The sequence below is a fragment of the Amblyomma americanum genome, chromosome 9, assembly GCF_052857255.1.
Source record: "Amblyomma americanum isolate KBUSLIRL-KWMA chromosome 9, ASM5285725v1, whole genome shotgun sequence".
Taxonomy (NCBI): domain Eukaryota; kingdom Metazoa; phylum Arthropoda; class Arachnida; order Ixodida; family Ixodidae; genus Amblyomma; species Amblyomma americanum.
This window is the reverse complement of record NC_135505.1, coordinates 105,547,263-105,573,796: the sequence shown is the minus strand read 5'-3', so window position 1 is coordinate 105,573,796 and position 26,534 is coordinate 105,547,263. Positions and strand designations below refer to the sequence as shown.

Sequence of the window (26,534 nt, the reverse complement as noted above, 5' to 3'; positions counted from 1 at the left end):
GCCTCCTGTCCAGAAGAGCTAATTTTTACCGCCAATCTCTTAAAGAAAAAGAATAGGCTCATACAAAACTGCACAATAGAAAAGAATCAAAACTAATCGATGGGAAGCTGCCCTTGATTGTCGACTTGGTCCTATCTTGTTGCTACAAGTTTACGTTTTTCTCTTAACTGCGCCCCTGTAAGAAGAGCTACTCCAAAACGAAATCTCTAGATTGAACAAGACTTTCCGAGGTAAAAAGAAACAATCTCGTGTAATTAGGCCTTTAGATACATTAACTTTTCAGTGCTACTTACGACTTTGACCACAAGACGGAATGAGATAATGTCCCAATCTTCACTCCATTTTGCCACTCGGCTACTCTCAAATACTTCGCGCAAGAAGGCTAAAGATTCCGGCCAACCAATTTTCATCTACGCGATACATTTCTACGGCCTAAGGCACACCAAAACTGAATTTTCTGATGACAAGAGTGCTATTTACTTTCCTCGGTTGGTTTTGACTTGACCATGAAGAAAAATAAATTTAAGCTATTTCTTTTTAAGTGCCGAAATAACAATTTTTTCTCTCCAGCGTCCCACTCACCAGCCATGTCAGCCTTTTTGAACAGGGAGCTTTTCAAAGGGAAGCCTTTTCAAACAGGGAGGCTTTTCAAACCAGGGAGTGACATAGTGCCATCCATTTGGCTATTTTTAAGCTTACTTTGGCTTTTAATGAACAAACGAATTCGGCTGTTTTTAGTCAACTTGTGTCCCTTACCTCACGCTCTCCCCTGTTTAAAGCTGTGTTTGGAGTGGCATTGCATTCGTCATTCTTGTGCCATAAAATTTGGCACAAGCATCAGTCCACTGCTCCTAGTGAAGAGCCCTCGTTCGGAACACAACGAGGCCGGAGACCTGGAAAGTTCAACAACATAAATTCTTTTATTCGCTTAAACAGTGTCCGGAGCGTTCGTCCATGACAATAATACATAAATGGCGAAGAGGGAAACAGATATGACCTTCAGTTTTAAGTAGTGCACGTAATATATCACAACACGATTTACAGGAGTCGCAACTGTTTCATATATTTTTAGATGAAATATAAGCAAGATCTTTTATTTTTTACTTGCGTGGCGGAACGGGAGCCTTTTTGGCTACAACAGGAAGCTTGTCGCCCTGCAGGTAAGGATTTTTCGCCTGCAAAAACATGAACAAAGTAACAGATTTAAATGCTTCCTCCAAGAGACAAAAGGCGAATAAGTAATTGATAGGTAACCATTTGTACTTATTAGCTTTACCGAGTACCAATATACCTTGCGGAACTATATAAAGTAAATATGTAAAGCAGAAAAAGAAATCACGCTACAGCACCGTACTGCAAGGCTGTACTTTTCTCTGCCATGATAAAATATCGAACACTTTTTCACAAAACTGAAAGCATGACAACGGGAGAAAGGTAGACACGGGACGGGTTTTAACCTCTACCGCACTTTTATTTGTCATAGTGAATATTTACCTATCTCCTGCGTCTCCCTTCCTTAGGTCCTCGATTTTTTTTTCGCTATTTTGGTAAAAATTGATCATCATCAACCCGCCCTTTTTCTTCAGCGTGGAAGATAGATGCGGCAAATTTTAGGAACTCTCTTACTCTTCCTTGAATAAGCACTTAATTTCTCTTTCTTGTATATCTGAACACCGTGTTTCCATTTCCATGTGTACTTTTAAACACAAGGATATCGTTGCGCATACCACCAGGGTCGATTCTTCGTGCTTTCACATTAAGCATAACACGGCTTAAAGGTTTTGGTTCTCGTTTCGATAGTGCAGGAACAATGAACTTTTACTGCTGTTATGATCGCTCAGTTACCCTGCATTAAAATAAAAAAAAGGTGTTAGATGTTAAAACCAAGCCGCCAGCCCCGTGGATGTATTTCCAGCAGCCACCTAGTAAAACTGAACAAAATTTCAGCGCTCTATCAAGAACAAGCTAAGCATAAAGCAGTCTTCACTGAGTTCCACCATCCTGCAATTGTCACAGGAACAAATGTGCTACAAAAGCTTAGCAGCGGTAATAAGTGTTCTGATAAAGCTACTCAGGCATACTAACACAATCTCCGCTCTCTGCATTATGTTTTTTTTTTCCCGCACCCACTTCCCCCACGTCTAATCCTTTACTGCTGTACTCTTTTCTTTCGAGAGACACATTCTTCTGAATGGACAAAAAAACAGTGACACATTGAGGCCTCATCACAGTGAATCATGAAAAATCAGTCACTAAATTGCCATACTAGAGAAAGATGTGGTCAAAGCTTTCTGGTTAAGCCTGTTGGTTTGTTCCTGCTGCACATCGGCAGCCGTCTTAAGGCACTGACTAGTCTTTCGTGGCAATGTGGCAATAGAAGTTTCTACTCTTTGTGAAGCTAAAGATACGCAGGTGTATAAATACAACGCCTCAATGCGTGTAGCACAGCTCCTGCTGGCAACAGCACTGTATCTACAAAGGTAATGATTACGCTGAAGCACTAATAAATGAACTGAGCTGACTGGGCCTCAATCATGCCTTTCGAAAATTGGTAACCCTGGTACAATTGTGCTACTGAGTAGGAAGCTGTTTTCCAAAGGAAAAAGTTGTTTATGAGACTTACGGGTGTAGTCTTTGGCTGCTTCACGGATTTCTTCGATTTTCGCAAGTACCGCTTCGCGTAGGAGGCTTGATGCTGGCGAATTCAATAGAGACTGGGTATGAGCCACAGCTTGAGGCTTGCAGGTTTAAACATTTCTAAGGCACTAAAAAACTTGGAGCCTGTAGGCAGGTACAATTTCATTGACAAAGGGTTCGGCGATCGACTGTAATTCGCATGAATTAGCACGGCACGATTGCGCGCCATGCAGCGACAGTCAGATTAAATCCTTGGAAGTATACCCGATCACAGAGTTTAGATTGTTTGTCCAGTTGAATCCGTGCACTTGAACCAGCGTACTGAAACTGTGTATGCAACCTTGTGCCATACATCTGTCTGCCACGAAGGAGCAGCCATACATAAATGGACAAAAAAAGTGGGAAAGAGTTAAGTACCTGCGCCATGTGCTAGTTGCTCTGCATTATGTTTGTTATAGCGATATTTTAAAACTTATAACACTGCGCTGTCAATGCGCCTTGACATAGCCGGCATTGCAATCCAAATGAAGGTATGAAGGCATAACACGCGAGAACTTGCTCCGCTTATCTGAGAACTGAAATTGGCTTGACTGAAATGGGTATGTCGACCTTAATAATATTTTTATAATATGCAAGGCCCACCTCCTTCTTGAAGAACTTCTTGGCCATGACTGTCTTGTGCTGTCCTTCGACCTGTACAGAAGGAGACACAGAACAATGTCTCAGGAACTGCACGTTTACCTACAGACGCATAAACGCACGTCTTAGCATTCCTATCGACTCAAGACTTGCGTCCAGGCTGGGCGGAATACGCCGTCACTCATTCTCTTTTTTGTCTCACTGAATACGCAACGCTTGCCTAATTTTATACTTAGGGAATTTATGCGCCCACAACTTCAGCGCATATGATCAAAAGTTCGTTGTCTTGCGCCATCATGAAGCACTTTTCAACAAATAATGCACTAGCCGGTTCAGACAGGAGGCCACACTGGAAAGCATTTGGAAGCATATAAAAATATTTCACCCTAGCTATAGATGCAAACCGAACCACAGAAATAGACAGTAGGGAAAAAGAGGCTGCTTTTAGGCTAAAGAAGATGACCTTTTGCAGAAAATTTGATCCCTGCACTAGCTTCATATGGAGTTAGGAATACAATACCCGCACCAGTTTCTTTAAACTAGTCCGTGCTTGTCACCTACTGTCATGTTAAAAGGCTGCTGAATTTTTATCGCGTGCATATTAGCGCGGGACAGTCAGGCCTGGCAACAGCACCGATAGTCAAACAGTGCCAAAGAATTTCGCAAAGCAAAGAAGAGCACAGCGTGTCCATTCTAATATTATTGAAGGATTACCCCGACGAATAAACGGATTTACCATAGCTTGCCATTCTGGATTACAAGACGCATTTATTCCCGCTGACCCCACTGCACTCCAGCTGTGCGCAAACTGTCGATTACTTTCGCGTTGCTTTGTTATCAACACTGTAGCATTATATTAAGCATGCAATTTCTTTAGCTCCTATTCCCGCCAAATCCATGAGAGCGTCGCCCAGATACTGCGGGGACATTGAGGGCGACTATGAAGGTGACCCGCAGATCGAACTTCTCCGAAATTTTCAGTCGGAATGGCAGCCAAAACACCAACTTTTCTCTATACCGTAACCTCTGGCGATGTTTGAACCCCTGCGTGCGCAAACAGAGCAACTTCATTTCTATTCTCCTTACTCTAGTAGTTCATCGCCTCAGCACTCACACTACCTGTTTCAAATCGTAGTCCACGTCGTCATTCAATCTTTTCTGTTGCTCTCCTAAATGGTCGGCGGAAGAACTGTTGGCAGCATGACTGCGCGAAAAAACCCCGCGAATTAAAAGGTGAACAGGCTCGCCTATATCGCCGGCGGCGGCGTTTAGTAGCCCCACACGTGAAAAGGCGGCCTACCGGGCAGCCTAATGTGCCTTAAGCGGGCGATGGCTATGGCGCGTAAAGCTAAGACAGAGTATTGCGCGCTTCGTCCAGAAGAAAGAGAAGCGGTTGATGGCGGAAGCTCCTCTAGCTGCGCAGTCAACAAGAGAGACCATGCTCTCTACGCACGTCGAAGGAATATAAACTAAAGCGGCTGTTTGGGCTTGTTGGTCAGTGAACATGGTAAAAGAATGCAGCGCGAAAAAAACAAGGACGAACAGAAGTGGACAGGACAGGGCGCTGACTACCAACACATTTATTCAGAAAGATGAGCAGCTTATATAACGCAGTCCAACACCCACGTGACCAAGAAAATAGCAAACGCATTCAACTATCTAATACAAAAAAACAAAACGAAGTACACAATATCAAAGTGATACATATCTGGGTAACGCAAAGTCAGCCAAGAACCGATAAAACCAAGAGGACCACGACGAACCGTAACGTGCACGCATGGAAAATGAACAGTCAGCGACCTTTGCCGCCAATGCACCACGAGGCAAAACGAAGACGACAATAACAAAATAGTCACCGAACAATAAGTAAAAGTCGAAGCTAAAAGCCGGGTCGGGGCCAAACGCATAACAAAACAATACAAAACGCAACGCAAAAGCTGAGTCAACCGTTCACAGTCAAACTGAGTCAAAAAAGTTGAAAGTTCTCTAGAACAAGAATTAAAAGCAGACGTGAATAAAAAAGACGTGTTTATAGTGGGCCTAGAAAACTGGACTCCTTGTCTGTAAGTAAAATTGAAGGCGTGCTGACGCACTTGTCTCCAGCTTTGGCTATCATCCTTGCCTCAATGATGACCCTTTCATTTTCTGTCCGCGCCCGTGCTCTGACAACCGTGCGCGTGTAACATGGTTCGCAGCCTTTGCAAGACTTGCAATGGTCATCCAGGTGCCCGCCGCTTTTGTTACGGACCCTACGGCGGTGTTCAAACAATCTCTCGTTGAGACACCTGCCGGTTTGCCCAATATACACGCGTCCACACTTCAAGGGAATCTCGTAAATGACACAAGTAGCACAATGTGTGAGTGGTTCTACATGTCTAATAGGGCAAACCTTTTTCTTTTGCTTTGTCAGCAGTGCACACACTCGTGACAATTTGCACGGGGCTGAGAAGACAAGGTTTACGTTGTTTCTTTTTGCAACCTTCTTTAAATTGTGAGACAACTTGTGAAGATACGGGATGACGGCCAAAGGAGGTCGTTTGGCCTGTTCTAGTTTGCCTGCGTCTTTGCCTTGCACTTTCAATTTCTGGAGAAGAGTCTCTGAAACGCTACTCACTAGTGTTGGTGAGTAGCCAGCACTGTAAAGACGTTGGACTTGGTTGTTAACACTGCTCTGCATCGTATGGGGACAGCTTTTTGTGAGCGCTGCCTGGATGGCAGAAGAAACAATGCCTCGCTTGATCAATTTCGAGTGAGCGCTGTCATGCGGGAGAAGACCTTTCTTAGAGCGAGGGTTGTACGTCCAACAGAGGTGGGTTTGTTCAAAACTAAAAAGTACGTCCAAAAACTGATCATCCTTGCCTCTCGGCGGTTCACAGGTAAAGTTCAGACCCCCAAAATGGGACTTGAAAAGGGCGACAATTTCAAGAATGACACGCTCCAACGAACCAGGTGGGCAACTTCTGAGGACGATCATAAAATCATCCACATACCGGAAGACCGAATGGACCACTTCACCCGGGAGAACGTCTTTACAGTGCTGGCTACTCACCAACACTAGTGAGTAGCGTTTCAGAGACTCTTCTCCAGAAATTGAAAGTGCAAGGCAAAGACGCAGGCAAACTAGAACAGGCCAAACGACCTCCTTTGGCCGTCATCCCGTATCTTCACAAGTTGTCTCACAATTTAAAGAAGGTTGCAAAAAGAAACAACGTAAACCTTGTCTTCTCAGCCCCGTGCAAATTGTCACGAGTGTGAGCACTGCTGACAAAGCAAAAGAAAAAGGTTTGCCCTATTAGACATGTAGAACCACTCACACATTGTGCTACTTGTGTCATTTACGAGATTCCCTTGAAGTGTGGACGCGTGTATATTGGGCAAACCGGCAGGTGTCTCAACGAGAGATTGTTTGAACACCGCCGTAGGGTCCGTAACAAAAGCGGCGGGCACCTGGACGACCATTGCAAGTCTTGCAAAGGCTGCGAACCATGTTACACGCGCACGGTTGTCAGAGCACGGGCGCGGACAGAAAATGAAAGGGTCATCATTGAGGCAAGGATGATAGCCAAAGCTGGAGACAAGTGCGTCAGCACGCCTTCAATTTTACTTACAGACAAGGAGTCCAGTTTTCTAGGCCCACTATAAACACGTCTTTTTTATTCACGTCTGCTTTTAATTCTTGTTCTAGAGAACTTTCAACTTTTTTGACTCAGTTTGACTGTGAACGGTTGACTCAGCTTTTGCGTTGCGTTTTGTATTGTTTTGTTATGCGTTTGGCCCCGACCCTGCTTTTAGCTTCGACTTTTACTTATTGTTCGGTGACTATTTTGTTATTGTCGTCTTCGTTTTGCCTCGTGCTGCATTGGCGGCAAAGGTCGCTGACTGTTCATTTTCCATGCGTGCACCTTACGGTTCGTCGTGGTCCTCTCGGTTTTATCGGTTCTTGGCTGACTTTGCGTTACCCAGATATGTATCACTTTGATATTGTGTACTTCGTTTTGTTTTTTTTTGTATTAGATAGTTGAACGCGTTTGCTATTTTCTTGGTCACGTGGGTGTTGGACTGCGTTATATAAGCTGCTCATCTTTCTGAATAAATGTGTTGGTAGTCAGCGCCCTGTCCTGTCCACTTCTGTTCGTCCTTGTTTTTTTCGCGCTGCATTCTTTTACCAAGAAGGAATATAAGCTACCCAAGGCAGCGGCTCGTCGAGCATCCAAAGGACCTAAACGTTATTCGATTACGTCTACCACCATTTATGAGCCCTCCTAAAAATGCGCTAACACTTTCCTGGAAAGCGCGTAACACATACGCCCACTTTAGACGATAAGAGGACTACAATTTTCTTTCCCGAACATGGTATTAACTCCCTGAAGAATACGTGCCACTCGGCCATCGCCCCAATGTTGCACACATTGCATCTACCAGGCATGTCAGTCATGTATATTAACCATGCGCCCAGCACATCTATAACCCATACAAATATGTGGTTTACCGATCTCGGGAAAAAACATTAATTTGCTAATATCTATCTTCGATGACAAGATTAACCTCATATTTTAAGGCAACGGTCTGGTTCTGTAGAAAATCCGGCGGCGTCGCCGCCTTCGTGAGCGAAAAAACTCACAGGACGGTAAAGGGTGTGTAACGCGAGAATCAGCGATAGGTGTTTTGGCGTTTTGTTTTGTGGATATTTTAAGGTACAAAAGATGCAGCGACCTCATATCGCACTGGGGGGTAGAGGTCAAGTGATGCAACCCTGCACTGGCAGGCGGCTGTTCCATGCAGAGCCACCCGTAGGCTTATGCGACCAAGGTTAACCGTGATATAATGGAAGTGCGTTAATGACCGGTGGATGTCGTTAACGGTTCCATCGGTTACGCCGACGACAACGAGAAGGCTAGGGGTGGCCGCCTAACCGATATCGTTGTGAAAACCTTGAAGAAGTAACCTAAGCGGGACTCCTAGATTACGTGAGCTTGTGGCGTCAACACAATCTGGCCACCGGATAATAAGCAAACCGTGAAAAGTAGCAGTTAAATTAAATGATCGTTCGCTCAGAAGAGAAGCCTGGTGCTTCGGTCAACCTCTGCACCACTGCGCCAAGAGTAGTATAATAATTCCTAGGGATCTATGAATGTTAAGTACTGGGTGACCAATTCCGCATACATGGGCATTAACCCATTGGCGCTATCACGCCATACCCTCAAGGCGGGGCTGAAGTGTATCGTCTGAAGCTTTTAAATATTAATTTTATCCCATTCCACTTTAGATTTGATTCCGTGCATACATATGGCAAACTTCCGTTCATATTTCGAACTTTCTAGATACAGCGTGCAAAGTTGCTCCAACAGTCTGGATCAACTTTGAATCGGCTGCGCCTGGATGCGATCAATGGAGACAAATCTAGACGCGCCTTGCATCACAAACAAGGCGATAAAACCGCGCGCCGGCAGCTTTCAAGAATGAACAAACAAGCAATACAAATATCTGTGGCAATGTTGCGAGAAAAATATGCGCTCTAAAGTTACCCAACAAAATGACGTTTGTTCGTTTGCTGTTCGCTCTGTAAAACCTCGTAATTGATGCATTGCACTTTTAAGTGGCATTCCTTAGTTAATAAACAAAGTAAACAGGAAAAAGAAACATTGCATTTTGCTGTGCGGGGCCGCTCAGTAAAATGCTTTGGCCGCAGTCTGTTCATTTTTTTTACCCTTCACTAAGATTTTTGTTCTTCATCCTCTATACTAGCCGACAGGAAAATTCATTCCTGAGCATTCCGTCTCTTCTTGAGCAAACCTGCTGTGCAACAGGAAGGTCGACAGACTTTGCGTGACAGCGGTATAGAGCCGAGGTTTAACCTTTCGAAAATTGCGACCGAACGTATTATAGCAGGCGTTCCATAAAACCCTTCAACGTACCGTTTTAGACAGCCCTGAAAGGTACACAGTTAACTTCGCACTTTTGTTTTGAGTAATCCGTGCACCTCTCGACATGTCGAGCCAGACAACTACTAAGGAGCCCTCTTGGTTGGCAGTGATCGAAGAAAACAAAAAAAACTTCTTGTCCTCTAGGCAACAATTCTACGGACCTCTTCATTATTCCGCCTCCTCACTGGCCCGGGTAGGCCAAGCCTTCTCAGCAAATATATTTACTTGATGGGCGTTCTTCACGCATTAAAATCAACGAGATACAGCGGTGATGGCACTTACAGTACATCCGTATGCTCTTGGACAAATTTCTCTGGCTGCGTGGCGGAGGCTACAAAAGCGAGGCGACAATTTTCACTAACATGCACTTCCGACAAGCTCACAAGCTATCCACACATGTGTGGAATCATATACGGATTCAAACTGTGGAATCTGCTTCATAGTCGAAGAAAGTTTTTGCACTGGTACATGCACACCATGGATATCAGTGCCGCTGCGCCTTCTCAGCGTCGGCATTCATGGAGGCTTACACACTCCTCCTGGACACCCTACGTGAAGCATTTCTGTTAAACTTTGAATGTTTCAGCTTTTATACCGTCTTTCTTCTTTGATGAAAGCAAAGAAGTTTCTTATTTACAAACCTGGCAGAGCTGTCAACAATATTTTTAGCTCTGCAGCCTTAGTCTTAATGCATACTTTTATGGGATCGAGTTACATTGCCGCCGCCTTGTTCCCTCCGACACATAACCCTTTTGACCTTCACAATAGACATAATGATGTTATGGAGTGCCTATGCCCTAAGGGCCAAGTGGAACTAGAAGGCAGAATACCTTACAAATGTGGCCCTTTTATTAAGGTACACTCTGTGGTTGCTGTACTCGGATTCAGGGGCCACACGGGGGCCTTTAAAGTACCATTGTTCCTGCTCTGTCCCGCTTAAAGTCAAAGGCAAGAAAGTCTCTCAAAGGCCATCAGAGGTCCGGCCGTGTGGATACTGATAGACGCTATATCCTTAGATGCTGCACCACTTGCACGCTTCGCGAGCATGCTCTGTGCTTCCGTACCGGCACCGTGGGGTCGATGTGCTGCACGATTCGGTCGAGCGTAGATTCCATGAGACCCTCGTTCTGGATCGATCGTGCCAGCGCGTCGATCTCGTTCTCCTGCGTGGCCCCGGGGCAGTCGAACATGTGCTCCGAGTCACACATGCAGTCCTGAGCCGCCTGGTAGTCGCGGCTGAACGCCGCCGTGTTCTCGAACTCTTCCAGGCAACCGTCCTCGGCTGCGGGGCGCACAGCACCATGGAGTCAACAACATTGACACTTTAGATGCTGTTACATAGAGCAATGAAAGCACCATGACCACACTATCAGCTGCCACCCACCGCTACCCAGCGATTCACATCTCTCTATCACCCTTCCCAAGCAGTTGTGCGCACAAAAGGTGAAAGTGACTGCAGTTTACAAGATCAGTCTGGCTGACTAGGTACTGCATGTTCACAACTCAGGGGCAAGGACATAGGAAGGTAAACCAAAGACACCCTCCTGTGCTGTCTGAGACATTACCAATCGTCTCCTTCGCTTTAAACCTCCCCTTCTTACTTAGCCCCCGCCTCATTTGCCTTTGCTTCTCATCTGTGCTAGATCAGGAGCAATTTTTCTAGAGAGCGGAACGGCAATGATATTTCAGTGACAGCGGTGTTGGAAAAATTGCCGGCTGCCCCTATACTTCTTAGGACGAACACAGGATAGACGATGTAGACTTTAAGAGCGAAAGAAATTGTTTCTGCTGAAGACTGACCGGAAAGCATCTCAGGCTCAATTTCTTTTCATCTCTTCTTTCAAAAAACTTTCAAATGTTAAAACTGCTTAATGGTTCACTGCATAAATTGCGCATTGTTCTTACATGTGTGGCTGTAAAAATATTTTCCTTAATCATACGCTACTTTTAAAGAATATAGGTATCCAAGCGCCCCTTGAAATTTTTCCACCTCTCTATTGCTTCTTTCAGCTGCTCGCCTTCGAACTTGACTTGTTACGCCGTAATTGTTTCTGTTGCGTCAATAAAAATAAGTCAGCAATGAATAGTTCCATAGTACAGGAGAAGGCACGAGCGGTTCCACAAGCACAGGCTCAGGAATTATGTTAAAGGGCCATTGCGCTAGTCGGCCACTCGTCGGTCAATCGTCGGTCAGATACGAGGGTCGGCCTGAGCAGCTTATACCGTAATAGCACTGCTGCAGTAATAAAATGGAGCCTCAGGCCGCGGGACCCATGCACCAAGATTGGACAACGCATAGTAACCGCTTCAAATGGTAGCGCACTGCTCTTTCGTCTTGTGTCATGTTCGTTCCAAGGCTGATTGTACTCGGTCACCTGTGTATCCTTTAGGACAAGGGTTGGGCGGGTTGCAGTAGGCGGGCAGCACGGCGTCGGTCTTCACTACCTGGACGTTCTTGGCGCTCCCGTCAGGTTTGAGGCGCTGAAATCCCTCACCGGCGCCACCTGCAAACAGAGCCCAACTCAGCAAACCGCAGCATTCGGTGCTAGTATAGCAACGAATGGAGTGAGAACTTTGCAGTTGCAGTGTGCTATTTCTTTCCCTCAACGGTAAAGGAAAATTGAGAAAACGCTTTCGCACGCTTTTGAGCCGTGTTGCACTGATCGTGCGATATTAGCGAACGCGACATGCGAAGACTTAAATATTGCGCACAAACTGGGCAGTTTGAAGTTTTCTTATATTTTGTATGTGAGCGTTAATGCGTCAGGTTTCGCACGTAAATGTGAAAATTTCGTGCCGTTGCCGTTATGTTCAGTATATGTAGGGCAGCTTTTGTTTGCAGTTGCATGGATGAGAAATCGCGTGCATGCCTCAGTGAATGCCAGATAGAACAAGTCAATCATATCTGTTTGTGTATATCTGGTCCAAAATTCGCTACATACATGACCTTCTTGAAGCGTAGTCTCTAAACAGCTGTAAACAGGTTCCGATCTTGAATTGTGTAGCACACGTACGTTCTCAGTGAAATTCTGGCATGACATGAGCTCTCAATGAAATTCGGGCATGACCTGAATTCCTTCCTACACCTTACTGCAAAGAGACATCCGAAAGTTCCCATGCGCATGGCGTGATAGCACAGAGCTGCACCAAAACTAAATAACTGGTTGGTATTTGCACTGACGCATTAAAACGGACGGCTTCCTCACGGCCCCACTCATCCCTCCTAACGATGATTTTATCATACACGCGGTCTGCCCAACATACACACACATTCGCTGAAGTGATATCTTCCCGATACCTCAAGGAGACAGAATGGGGCACGCTTAACCGACATTCCTCCTAACTTTCTGGGGTTTTTAAAGCCATATTTTTTGCTCCAAGGCATAAAATTTGTATGCTACGGTGGTTGTGTCAATTAAAATATGTTGCCGATCCAGAGAAGTCGAGAAGTGGAAAATGATGCTGTTCCTGTGTCCAAGCGGTATATGAAGTAGGATTGTTCGACGAGAGACCCAACGTCGCCAGCTGCCGGATTCTTGTGGGCCTCAGCGCCAGGCATACCCACAGCAAGTGTAGAATATCGGCATTGGTATTACAGGATTTGGCGACTGGACACCAGCAGAGGGGATATAAGTCTCGAAATTCAGGCCACTCTCGAGTTACAGAGTCAGTGAAGGCAACTCCTACACTCACTAGTCCTCCAAGGCGCAACCTCCTCAGCATGGGTAATAATCCGGGAGAGGGTCATCGCCCACATGATCGATGACCCTCCCCACACGGGTGCGGCGCCCGAGGTGCTTCCTTCTCTGTAGAAGTAGGTGTTATCGTCGAGGCAATAACCAGGTTGGTGTCGCTTAGCTTGTCGCTGAATCTGGAAGGTTTTTGAAGCTCCGAGGTCACGTGGGCTCCACTCGATACGAATTTACTGACGGATGCGTGCCGCCATACGATGAATGAATTGGCAAATTTCTGGGCCGCGTTGGAGCTGGCGTGTTTTTTGAAGGGTGTTGATCCAGTTGGCAATGCAGGACGTAGAGAGCATGAGAATTTTCTGGGCTCTTCCCTACATACTACAAGCAACGCAGGATGTCCAGTTCCTCATCCAGCGTCCGCAGAGTTCAGAGATAAGAAGTCCGAATGCAGGTTGCTTCACAATCTTGTACAACTTTTACACATTTTGAAGGAGAAACCTACTTACTTCAGCCATGCGTACACCATTTAATGCGTACACCACGCGTACACAACTATCTAATTAAGTTTCCCGTGCTTTTTTGAAGATATTCGTCTCTGGACACGCGCTCTTTGTATACATTTTTAGGAGCAAATTTTGTAGTGTGCTGTTCACAAACAAAGTAACGTTGTCTTGGATGTAGAACATCCTACCAACCGCCTCTTCAGCGCGGCAGTACTGACCCCTTTTTTCTTTCCATTCATATCAAGGAACCTCCTGCAGCGCATACTGTTGGGCAAGTTGGTTTACGATCACTTCAAGGAAAATTTACGCGAAACAGACCGGGCATAAGAAAAACAGGAACGAGCGCAGTGTAACGCAGAATTGCTGAAACAATGTCAATACCTTCAGCAATGCAGCGTTCGTCTGTGATTCTTTTTTTCTTATGACCAATCTCTTCTGCACTGTTTTCCTTGACGGGACCTTACACCGTTCTCCTTTCAATAAAGTTTGATCCTTCCTTGTACCCTTTCCAAAAAGGACCGTTATTTGTTTGCTTTGCTTGTTTGCTTGTTTACTAGCTTATTTGCTAGCTTGTTTGTTTGTTTGCTCGTTTGCTTGTTTGCTTGTTGCTTGCTTGTTTGTTTGCTTGTTTGTTTGCTTGTTTGCTTGTTTGTTTGTTTGTTTGATTGATTGTTTGCTTGTTTGCTTTATTTTGATTGTTTGTTTCCTTGCTTGTTTGCCTGTTTATTTGCTTTTTTGCTTGTTTGCTTGTTCGTTTGTTCGCTTCCTTCGTTCTTTCTCGTCCTCTTGGGCGCCGTAGAACAATGCGGCAAACTTCAATAAAACGAACTGCAGTGCTATGACACTACTAAATTTACTGTAACTCGCAAGCCGTCTCGTGCGGTCTGCTAGGTTCTACGACCATGGGCTAAGCGGTGCATCACTCACCGGCGACGTACTGGTGGCCCCAGAGCGAGCTGTGCTGCAGGTACTCCTGGTCCCGGATGGAGGGCCCTCCGAGGATGTCTACGTGTGCGGCCTGTCCGGCCCCCTCTTTGCGATACCTGCCCAGGTGGCGGGCCCCGAAGCTCGGGTCTCGCTGGTAGACGTCCGCCGCCGACAGGGCTGGGTCCTGCTGCTGCTTGGCGCGCTGCTCGGCGGCGAACTCGAGCGAGCTGTCCGACAGGTCCAAGCCGGAGCCTTGGATCCTGGACATCACCTGCGCAACGGAGGACCAGCACCCAGAGTTGCCGACACTCAGTACGCTCGCATCTCCGAATTTATTTCCTTATTTTGTTACCCGCAGGGCCCGAAGGCATTGAAAAGGGGAGCGAGGTATATCACATGTACAATAGAAGCAGCCAATAATCGAGTAAAGACATGCAGTAACAGGTAGACACTAGCGATACGGGCACCGCAAACAACTTTGCAAAATTCTGCATTGTCCCCGATTTCTGCAACGTCCCGGGGATGGTGATTCCAACTGACACTGTTTTCGATTTACAAGAATCATGAAAACATTTTGGATGACGAGACTGGATTCTGTCTTTTTGACGGTGGTCCATACAATGATCTTATTAATTAATTTTCTTTGAGATAATGGTTTTGAAGCTACTGGCCGGCTATCAGAAAGAAGCCATAAGGACGCGCTTATTTGCATTACGTCTGTGAAGTTAGAAACTATGAAACGACAGGTACTGTTTTAGGGCCTCTTCTAATTCTGAAGCATGCAATTCGATTCCGGGGCTACAGACAAATGCAGCATATTTTAGTTTTGAACGGACCGGTTTTAAAGGAGCAGTGTAATGAACTCTGTGGAGGAGAATAATTTCTGCATGAGCACCTAGGCGTTCGGATAGCATTATTTATGACATATTCAACGTGGGTTTTCAAAAGCCGTTTAAAACAAACAGAAACGGCATTGTGTTAATGTGATAATCGGAGCCTCTACTGAGACAAAACGTCGAAGATGTTTCCATCTGTTAAAGTTTACTTTCATATGTAGCGGCGCTGATGAAGATGAAGTTGCCACGACCTGCATCGCGCAAACCAGAATCTCTCGCTCGTGCAACAGAGAACGCTTTCAGCATTGGCCTGGCCAGCAACGCCAACAGCTCACTCCACCGACTCAGCCGACGCGGCTACCGGGACGTCAAATAAATGTGGATCGACCTCCACATCTGGTGACACCGGACGACAGCTTCGACGCACGCAACGCCGCTCCCACCGGCTCTGCACTCCTGCCCGTCCTGTCCCTCCACTTGACCTTGCCGCTGCACTCTCGCTGTCCGCACCTGGTTTTCGGCAGTTTCTTCTCGCCGCCATGTTCGCGCCTACCATCGCATCCGGTGCGCTCCTCAAGCATTATCAACGCTCCTTCCTTCCTCGGCTTCCCGGCCTGCCCGCTTTTTATGTTAAGGACCCCGTTTTGTGGCTGGCGCTGCTGGACTCGCACTTTCACATCCACCATGTGTTCAGCCAGCTGCTGCGCTATCAGCATGCCAGCCGCGAACTCCCACCCGGTCTCCTGGCACAGCTGCGTTTGCCGTCTCCTGGCGCCGACATATACGCCGACTTCAAGAAAGGCCGGACGGCGTATTTTGGCTTGGAACTCCCGCCGACTCTCTGCGCTCCTGTTCCGGACTCAGAAACTGCGGCGCCACTGGAACCACCACCCCTGGCCGCATTCCCTACTCGAGCTGTTTCGGTTTTCCGTCCGCCCGCTCCTACGTCGGCGCACCACCCCCACCGGTCTCTCCACTATCGTCGCCTCCGAATGAGCCCCCACTCACGGTTCGGCAAGTGCCACGCGAGGACGCGCCAGTCTATTGCCAACCTTCTCAACCAGCTTCCTCAAACTACACCTCGATATCTTTCAAGTTTGCTTCACCGGCCCCTATGGACGGCCATCCACTTGTGATCTCCCGTCCCACGGCGCCTCCTGCCCAGCCGTTTCCCAGCTGCGGCGCCTGCCCTTGGGCCATCACCAGCAGCACCCTCTCTCGACCCGGGCCCGTACTCTCTTCTAGTTCCACGTTCGCCTGCTTCCTCAAGCCCGACCACAGTGAGCACAACTGTCATTCCTGTCGCGAGGCCCGCATGCACGCCACCCGACGACCTTGTCGCACCTCACGCGCCACACGCAACGCCTGCCACACATCTCTGTCTACCTGGCGCCTTCACCAGTGCCTGTGCCTCCGCGACAAGCGAGACAGCCCTACCGTATGCTTGGCATTCCGACAACTACGCCCCGGACTTGCTTCTTGTGCCCCCAGCCACCCGTCCCACTGCCACAGTGAGCTCGGTTTTGCATAAAGCCGCTCCGCCCTGTCGACCCTTTGACCACTTTGCTATGCGGCAGCCCGAATTCCACGCTGCAGACCTCCAGCCCACTGTCGTGTTCCGTCTTTTCACCGTCGCCAGTGGCTGAGGCATCCCCTCCTCTTCTACGGCAGGTGTTTACGCACGCCATCCCTTCGTCTGCACCCGCTGCGCCAGCGCAAAGCCCATATCGGCCGTAACTCCCGCCGCGCGTGCATTTTCTGCAGTGACATTTTCCGGCCCGCTTCAACCCAACGCCTAGCTCGCCTCCTTTTCATTGACTTCCCCCGCCTGTTCCTTGCGCCATCGTCGTCATCCTTTGGCTTCCGTCGCCCTTTGCGTAGCAGCCAGGCTCGACCACCTGAGTTTGTTTTTCCCACCCGGCGGCCTTCACGAACCTAACCATGTCCTGGACTTGATTCACTCGTACAAACTTGTACATACCGTTTTTTTTTTCTTTTATCGCGCACCGCGCTAGGGGGAGAGCATCTGTAGCGGCGCTGGCATCGCCAGCGGCGCTGATGAAGATGAAGTTGGCGCGACCTGCCTCGCGCAAAACCAGAATCTCTCGTTCGTGCAACAGAGAACGCTTTCAGCACCAGTCTGGCCAGCAACGTCAACAGCTCACTCCACCGTCTCAGCCGCCGCGGCTACCGGGACGTCAAATAAATGTGGATCGACTTCCACACATACTCTATGCATTAGATATGCCGAAACACTTGCCAATATCTAACTGAAGGATGTCAGCATCATGGTAGATAGTTTCCAGGAAATAGTCACTGGCTACAAAACCACCAGAAGATATGTTATTCTGGCAGTCATTTACATGCATATTGACCCGGAATGGCCCAAGAACCGACCCCTTAGGCACGCCAGAACGAAAAGTTAACATCTTCAAATAGTGCTATCGGCTGTTACTGAAAGCGCTCGATCTTTAAGGAAAAGTTTCATGCATGACAGCAAGTAAGCGTCTATATTAGGCAAGCAAAAGAGCAAGAAAATATTAACCGCGCGAACGAAGACGTGGACAACGCAGAGGAGACAAACAACAAACTCCACTTTACGTTTAGTACCAAACATTCAACCTGCAGCAAAAAACTTTAAAGCTTGAGCTTAAAATCGGTGCTGCAGTATTTGTCAACGTTCATAACCCATAATATGAACTCCCCCTTTTTTAGCACGTGGAACAGTCACACTGTTGCACAGATTTAAGAAATATGGCTGTAATTTTTTCTCTCTTTTAAGTGTTGCAACCCTCAATTTCACGGCCACATTTTTGAAACATGCATCATTTTTTTATATAACTAGCTTTTCTGAGCGAACTGATGTGTTCTGAATTCATATCACGGAAAAAGTTTTTCAGAGTACAGCATAGATCAAAACAACATGCAGAGGGCTTGCACTGTTTTCCAAGGGCGTCTAGAACCTCGAAAAAGTTTTCTTCTGCTTCGATGACTCGGTATGTCATCGACATACTGAACCCTAGAGTCCCCTTGTGTGACAGAAACCAATTTGGTACAAAGTATACAGACTTTTACGTGATAAGTTCTGGAAATGATCACCCAACAGAAATGTCATTCAGTATATCACTTATCAAGGCGCTGACATTAACTTACCCTTATCAACAACGAACCACGGTTTGGTGATTAGAGCAAAGCATGAACTTTCCTTCATTGATTCAATTGTTTCTAGGTGAACATGAGTCTAATTACATGCGAAGACAGGCTGCGGTAATCGGCGTTATGCATATAGTTAAATTAGTAAAGTAGTGCGCTGGAAGGTAAAGAACCAGTTTCACTGCACAGAATCTGTTGCTTCCTAAGCTTAGATCGGTACCTCATCATTTTGCGCTTATATTCTTTTACGGGGCGGCGCTTGCTAACTCACTCTTTTGCCCTTCTTTTAAGGAATCCGGCAGACGGTGACATTTGATTTCGATGACGCAGTAGAAGCCACTATAATTTCCCAGGATCCGCTAGGTGGCGCCGCCCTGTTTAGCTTGCTGCCTATCGAGCTCCGCTTTCACCTGCCCCTGGCCTAATCCAGGGCTTCGCCCGCCCCTGGATTTCCTCTCCATCGTTTCCGGAAGGCTTCCGAAGCACGTGGATACCATCGGCATCACGGCCCGCTGCCGGGCTGGCCCTTCAAGCGCCTCCAAAAGTCAGAAGCGGCGCGGCGCCTCGCTAACCCTAACGCGCCGCGCCTGCACCTCTGCAATGCAGCGTCTCACGAAGCCCCTGCAGCCCAGACCCACTGATGCCGCCACCGCGGGGCCTACTCCAACCGCCCACGCCACCGCGCAAAATCCTGTCGCAACCAACACTGTGAGCGACGCTGGGAGCTCCGGATCGACGGCCGCGGCGCAGCCGGCAGCGTTCGTCGTCGCCGCAGCGTCCACTGCTCGCCAACTCCACGCTCTAAGAGACGTCAACACCTTTGGGCCCATAGACGCGTCGCAGCCGCCTGCGTTCGTCGACGCCGCCGGTGCCGCCGCGCCTACACCAGCCACATTACCCGCTGACACCAAGACCTGCAGCCCGGCACCAGCGTCGCAGATTGCGCCCCAGGCTGACGATTCGTCGGCAGACATGGACTTCATGGCGTCCCCGGTAGACGACACTTCATCCCCGGAAATCGGCTGGAGCACCATCGGTGCCAGCCGTAAGCCTGCTTCCGCCACCCGACCCCGCTCCGAGCTCATCACTGTTGGCATACAACTCCCTCCTGGTACCCTCAATCCCAAGCTGCCTCTCTACGACGTGCTCGCCGCAGTCACCTCCGCTGCACAACTTTCCTCCAAGACCAGTGCAGACATCACCCTTCAGGCCAAGCCAGCCCAAAGCCTAGTGTTTTTAAAAACTCATTCTCCTCTCACCGCCCACCTCCTACTTTCTATCACGCACCTTCACCTTCACGGTAAGCCTGTCAGCATCAAAACTTATTCCCCCCATCCTCCCATCTCATGCCTCGGCGTCATCCATAACGCCGGTGGCCACTTCACTCCTGATGAGCTCATGCATGAACTAGAATCTTTCAAAACAGATATTCTCGCTGCTCGCATGATGGGATCCACTCAATCAGTGCTCATAACGTTCGCTGGTACCGTCATCCCCCACTTTGTATATTTCAAACGCGTTGCCTTCCGGTGCCGTCCTCATAAACCTAAGCCTCCCACCTGCACCCGTTGTCTCACTCTAGGCCACCGCGCCCACCAATGCCCCCAGCACAGCGTTCCGGCAAAGTGCCGTCGCTGTGCTGCTCCTCTACCCGCTGACCCTTCCGCTCATGTGTGTGCCCAGCCCTGGTGCGTTCATTGCCAGGTGAATACCCACCCCTCCCTCGACCCCACTTGCCCCTTCCTCCTTGCTAAACAACGCGAGTGTGCTAAAGCTGCATACCTCCGACGCCTAGCTTTGCGCCGGGCCACTCAACCCACCACCCCCTCCTCCTCCTCCTCGTCCTCCTCCTCTAATCATGAATATCCATCAGCTCCGATCACGTCACCACCAGGCTCCTTCGCCGCCATAGTTAAAGGATCCTCGGTGCCAGCGTCCCTCTCTTCCACTACACCACCCTCTCCATCCTTGACTGACGCGAGCCGCTCCTTCGACCTCCGGCTAGCAATGCTCGAACGCCAGCAGCGAGAGCAGCAGCGCATTTCCCACGATCTACAACAGCAGATACATGCCTTGACTCAAACCCTCCAGACAACCACCTCCTCTCTTACCTCCCAGCTTAGCAAGCTAAATGAGCACCTTGCCACGTTCCCCACTCCCTCCTCCAGAGCCCAGGTCGCCCCTTTGGCTGACCTTGTCGAAACCACCACACAGGCACATCACACTCGCTTGGTTCAGCTGGAAACTTCGGTTCTCCAGATTCTTACCACCCTCCAAGCACAATCAAAGCAATTGGAATCTTTCACATCTATGCTCCAATCCGTCCATGAGTCACTGCCCCCGGCAAAAAAGAAGGAACGCGTACCATCGCGTTCCTCTCCACTCTCATAATGGCGTTTGGCGAGGACCTCGAAATTGTGCAGTGGAACTGCCGAAATCTTTGTCACAATAAGACCCCCCTCCACCAGTACCTACTCACCCGCCCCTCTCTGCCTCATTTTCTCCTTCTCCAGGAGACCCGGACGGCCCGCAATGTCCCAGGCTACCGCGCCTACCATGCCACTACGGCCACGCCACTTGCATCTATTTATGTACGCAGTGACGTGCTCGTAGAGCAAATTGACATCCCCTCCACCCTCCTTAAATATTTAGTTGGTGTGGTTTATTACCACCCTTCTTCCCGCATCTCACTCGTCCTTTTGTCTTTTTACAACCCCCCTGTCACTTCCTCTTTATTCTCTGCTCTGGGCAAATTCCTTCACTCTCTTCCTTCTACCTCCCATCTCCTCTTTGGTGGTGACTTTAATGCCCCTCACACACTCTGGGGCTACCCACAAACCCTCAAACCCGGCCGCCTCCTGCACTGTCTGGCCCAGGAACGCCACCTCACCCTTCTTAATACTCCTGGCTCTCCTACTCGAGCGGGCATTGCCTCACAACGCTCCACGACACCCGACCTCACTTTCTCTCGGGGTTCACTTTCCTTTCACTGGCAGGTGACAGCCGAAACTCTTCTAAGTGACCACTTTCTCATCCATATCACCACCTCTCTTTCCCACATCCCTCGCTGTCATCCGGTTATTCACACTGACTGGCATGCTTTTCGCACAAATCTCGCCTCCGACTCCTTTCAATCCTACGACGACTGGACGTCGCGCATCTCTGCAGCGCTCACGTCCAGTAGCCGTCGCGTTCGCTCTCGTTACCCAATCCAGGACCCAGATCCACACCTTATCCGTTTATGGCGTCGCCGTAAACGTCTTCAACGCTCATTTCGCTCCCAACCACACAATGCCCAACTTTCCTCCCGGATCACTGCTCTGCGGGCTGAGATCGTCGCCCACTGCGCCTCCCTCGAGCATTCTCGTTGGAGTGCTCTTTGTGATGGCCTTGATTCTGCATTGCACTCGCGATCCGCATGGTCTCTCTTTAAATCCCTCCTTGGCAGTAAGCCTGCCCTTGCTCCCACTCTAGCTAAAGCCCTCACTCAGGGGACTCCCTCCGAAGTTTTTGATCAACTCGCCTCTCTCTACCTCCCGCCCCCTCTGGCACCCTCCTACCCGGTGTACTCAGGTGGACCTAACCCCGATCTGGACCAATTTTTCACTCTCCGGGAGCTCGAATCTGCTCTGGCTGCTAATTCTACACGCTCGGCTCCCGGTGAGGATGCCATTACATACACCACACTTCGTAACCTTCCTGACTGCGCCAAAGAATTCCTCCTTCAAACCTACAATGAGGCCTGGGAGAGCGGCTGCTTGCCGAGCTCCTGGACATCCTCCCTTATTTCTATGATTCCAAAGCCGGGCAAACCTCCCTCTCTCTCTAACCTCCGCCCAATCTCCCTGACGTCGTGCGTTGGTAAGACCCTTGAGCGAATGGCTCTGACTCGCCTCTCTGATTTTCTTGAGGCACGGGAGTTCTTCCCCCATTCTCTCATTGGCTTCCGACGCCGCGTCTGTGCACAGGACATGTTTCTGATTCTCCAGCAAACGTTTCTGTCCCCTACACCCACTCAAATTTACGCACTTGTGACTGTCGATGTTCGCAAGGCCTTTGACGGTGTTTGCCACGATCACATCCTTTCTCAACTCGCCTCTTTGGATTGTGGCTCCCGCATGTACTCCTATATCCGCTCATTCCTCTCTAAACGTGTGGCTCGCTTTCGAGTAGATACCCACTTGTCTAACCCACACCACCTCACCCGTGGCACTCCTCAAGGTGCTGTTCTCTCTCCTACCCTTTTCAATCTCGCTATGGCCCCTCTCGCCTCCCAGCTAGCTGAAATTCCCGACCTGCATCATATATTTTACGCCGATGACATCACTCTCTGGTGTTCATCTGGCTCTCCCGGTCACGTACAGGACACCCTGCAACGTGGCCTAGATCTCATCGACTCCTTTCTCACCACCGCTGGCCTCTCTCCTGCTCCTGAGAAATCCGAGCTTCTCCTTCTCAACCATTCCTCCTACCAGCGCTCACACAACCACTTCGTCTCTCTCCACCTTTCTGGCTCTCCCATTCCTGTCGTCACACAGTGCAAAGTTCTTGGCTTCCCTTTGCATGCGGCTAAGAATGTGCAAGCCCTCCACCGCGCTGTCACCACCTGCCACTCTGTAACTCACCTCCTGCGGCGCGTGGTCACTCGACGCTCAGGTCTCCACGAGGCTCACGCGTGCCGCGTTGCCCACGCGCTGGCCCTCAACAAAGTCTTGTACTTTGCACCCTACGCTTCCTTCAATCAGACTCAACTTAACGCTCTCGAGACTGCCCTTGTGGGCCTCTACAAGGCAGCCCTCAACCTCCCTATCCCTACCTCTACCACTAAGCTCTTTGCCACAGGCCTCTTCCATCCTCTTCGTTCTCTTATCAGTCTCCATCGTGACTCACAACTTGCCCGGCTTTCCCTTACCCGTCAGGGTCAGTGGTTATTGACTCAAGCGGGTATCTCGCCCATTCCAATCTCCCCGTTTACCTCTCCTATTCCCACCCCCGCTCCCAATCTTCGTATCCTTCCCCTCCCGGCCAACATGTCCCCCGTCCTGCACGCCGGACGTCGTCATGCGGCCGCACAGCACCATTCCCCTCTCTTTGATACCCAGGGTGTAGCTTACACGGATGCCTCCTTCGTGGCTCCTCGAGGTTCCTGCGGCTACGCCCTGTACCATCCACACCTCCCTTCTCCTGAAACCCACACCAGCGGGCCGTATCTACACCCTCCAGACGCATTGTCCCTCGAGGTCCTCGCCATTGCGCATGCCCTCCAGTCATTTGCCCTCCTTCCCTCTCTCCAAGAGTACACAGTCTATTCAGACTCACAAGCCGCTATACACCACATACAGAAACGCACTCTGACCCCTTCTCTCCAACAGGAGGTCGAGCGAGCGGTCTCCGCACTGCAGCCTTCCATCGTTTTCCTCCGCTGGGTCCCTGGGCATTCAGGGATTGACGGCAATGAGCTGGCCCATCAGCTCGCCCGCGACACACTTTTCCGGGCACCGTTGATCCCCTGGCCCAAGCCCTCGGAGGACGGTGGGAGGCTCACCCTTCGCCGCACCATAAAAGAGGTCTACCTTGAGCTCCGCCTCGACAAACGCCTTTACCCTCCTCCTCATCCATCACTCACGGTGCCGGAGTCTCGCCTTCTTCGGCACATTCAGATGAATGCAGTTATCACCCCGTCCCGCCTCTTCCTCTATCGCTATCGATCGGACCCTTCCTGTCCCAACTGCCCCTGCATCTATGCGGACCTGGCCCATTGCCTCTTCTATTGCCCGGCTGCTCAGCAGTCGGGTTCCTTCCCCCCACCCTTTCTATCCATCACCACCTGGCTCGACTGGCTTGGCGCTGAAGGGGAAGAAGAACAGCGGCTTCTGGTCGCCCAGGCGGTCGACATGCTCGGCCTATAACTTATGGTCGAATAAAAGTCTTTACTACTACTACTACTAATTTCCCAGAAGTCAAATACGATAGTGAGAGTTCAAAAGGAAAACCGAAAGTGAGCTGAAAAAAAAAAAACACCTTGGGGCAACTTTAAGGAGCACGCCATATAACGGCTATCTGAGACGCGGTACTGCTATTAACGTTAGTAAAGGAGACTGCAATATGAAGACTCTACTGAGCTTCGTTTTGTGCCCGCTATCTGAACATTGATGCTTGAGCTGCTCTTGTAAAAGCAGCCTTTCAATACGCCTTCACTCCGCATATTAATCTAAATTTTATATCGTAATCCGAAAAGAATGATAGCGATTAATTTCTCTAAATTATTATTTCGGGAATATGCCATTTTAAATGTCCCGATATACTTCTCCGAGTATTTGGCTAAGTAAACAAGTCGAGCTTTCTGGGACAAAAATTTTGAAAATTGGTGAATGGTAAAACACTGTTATGGAAATGCTTAAGATAATGGTCCATTATTCTGATATTTAACAGAAACTTTATTTTAAAGTGTTTCCATCGATTGCATAGAACAGTTAAGACTGCCATAGAAAACATTTCGGAGTGCTTTCGACGATATCTAGAACGTTAATAGAAAAAAATCAAGACTGCCATCGGGAGATCACATGATATATTGATCGTGAGAGTGAAGTCTTACTATATATGAAAAAAATCTGTTCATAAACGGCTTCTCGCTCAAAACTGGTTTTGTCCAGAATTGCTGCTTATGCCCATTAATGAAATAACAGAGAACTAAGCCGGCGTAGAAATATGTTTGCCAAGCAAGAGCAATGGTACTCAAATCGAACTTCAGGCTTCCTATTTACACTAGAACAATTATTCAAGAGATGAACGAAACAATCAGGAGAAAGTTTTGGTGCCTGGGTACCCTTCTTGGTTCGGCTATAGAAGCACAAGCACGTCGTGATACGCCTGGTTAAAGCTCTCGCATTTTTTCAGGTGAGTAGGCGACAGGGTTAAGAAATTCTTCCGTCAGCTTATGATCATACGCTCGCTTTTTGAAGCCGGATACAGCTCAATAACTAAGCGGCAAATGCCCCTCAAAGAAAGATTTCCAGCCAGTGGCACAGACCGACTGTCATGACGTCGTGGTTAAGTGCGAAGAGATTAGCCACGGATTGAACAGATTAACCACGGAGTGACGACACTTGGTGCACGACACCCAGGGCAGTGCAGTTTCGCCGGCATGTTAATTGGATATGCTCTGGCGACTGGCCTTCCTGTTTTCGCTTCCTGCTTTCTAGTGATTTTTACGTGGTTGTTGTATTGTTAAACCTGTGCCAAAATGAAAAAAAAATTACGGCTAAGGTTTCCATGTTTTATATATTTTATGTATTTTCTTAGCGTGCTGCTTTCCTTTGAAATTTTCCTTTCCTGAAAACCAAACTTCAATTTTCCTTTTGCTTTCTTAAAACTGCAGTCGCACTGAACCAGTCGTCCCATTTTTCCTGTAACTTCATTCGCAAAGTCTGTAGCACAATCCCTTAACTTGTCTTTCATGTTCCAGCGTAGCAGCGTCACACCCAGTTACTGCACGTGTACTTGACATTAACTGCCTCGTCTTCTATACAAATGACCATTCAGTGACGATTACTGTTAGACTTTTTCAGTTCAGACACGGAGTTCTGTTGTTGATTTTGGTTCATCTGCGCGATTTTCTTGCATGAGACCTTGCCTATTTGGGTAACTTGTACCTATTTTTAAAATCAACACTTGGTTGCGAAACGAAAATATCAAATTCACAAAATGGTTGCGCATCGTCCTTCGCCACTGCATATGCGAAATCAACGTCGTTGTGGAAGACAGGGTTACCTGCTTGAGGAAGCCATCTGTGAGCCCCTCAAGACCCCGGTCGTAGGAAACCGGGTTGAATGTGAAGCTCCGTGTTGCCGCGTTTAGTAGCACGGCAACAAAGAAGAGTCTGCCGTTGATCATGGTGACTATATCTGAAAACAAAATTTAACAAAACATTCTCACTCGGTTCTTTGCATTGAAAAGGCAAGATTTTGATTATTAGTACTAGTCCGTGATAATCAGAGCAATCTACAAGGTAGAAATGCACTTTATAATATTGGGTAATGCTAGGATTATTAAAAATAATTTCAGCTTTTAAGTACAGACAACAAATGTCCGGTTGGTTTTAATGTTTTTAGGTTCACAAAAAGTATTTCCCTTTTTGCTTCGACTAAGAATTCTGAAGAATGACTGCCATTCCAAGTGACGCCTATAATTACAAAGGCTGCTCCGTATGGCATCGTTTCAAAT

At 48.4% G+C, this 26,534-nt stretch overlaps 1 protein-coding gene across 1 annotated transcript; it reads right to left on the bottom strand.

The window, feature by feature from the left end:
• Positions 1-901: 901 nt before the first annotated feature.
• On the bottom strand, positions 902-26,209 carry 7B2 (Secretogranin_V domain-containing protein 7B2). The gene is made up of 7 exons (XM_077638426.1): positions 26,082-26,209; positions 14,323-14,593; positions 11,576-11,704; positions 10,265-10,482; positions 3,280-3,330; positions 2,624-2,695; positions 902-1,175 (listed from the first exon to the last, which is right to left on the bottom strand). Exons 1-7 carry the CDS (start codon positions 26,202-26,204, stop codon positions 1,101-1,103), a joined length of 939 nt encoding a protein of 312 aa, XP_077494552.1. The 5' UTR covers positions 26,205-26,209; the 3' UTR covers positions 902-1,100.
• Positions 26,210-26,534: the final 325 nt, after the last annotated feature.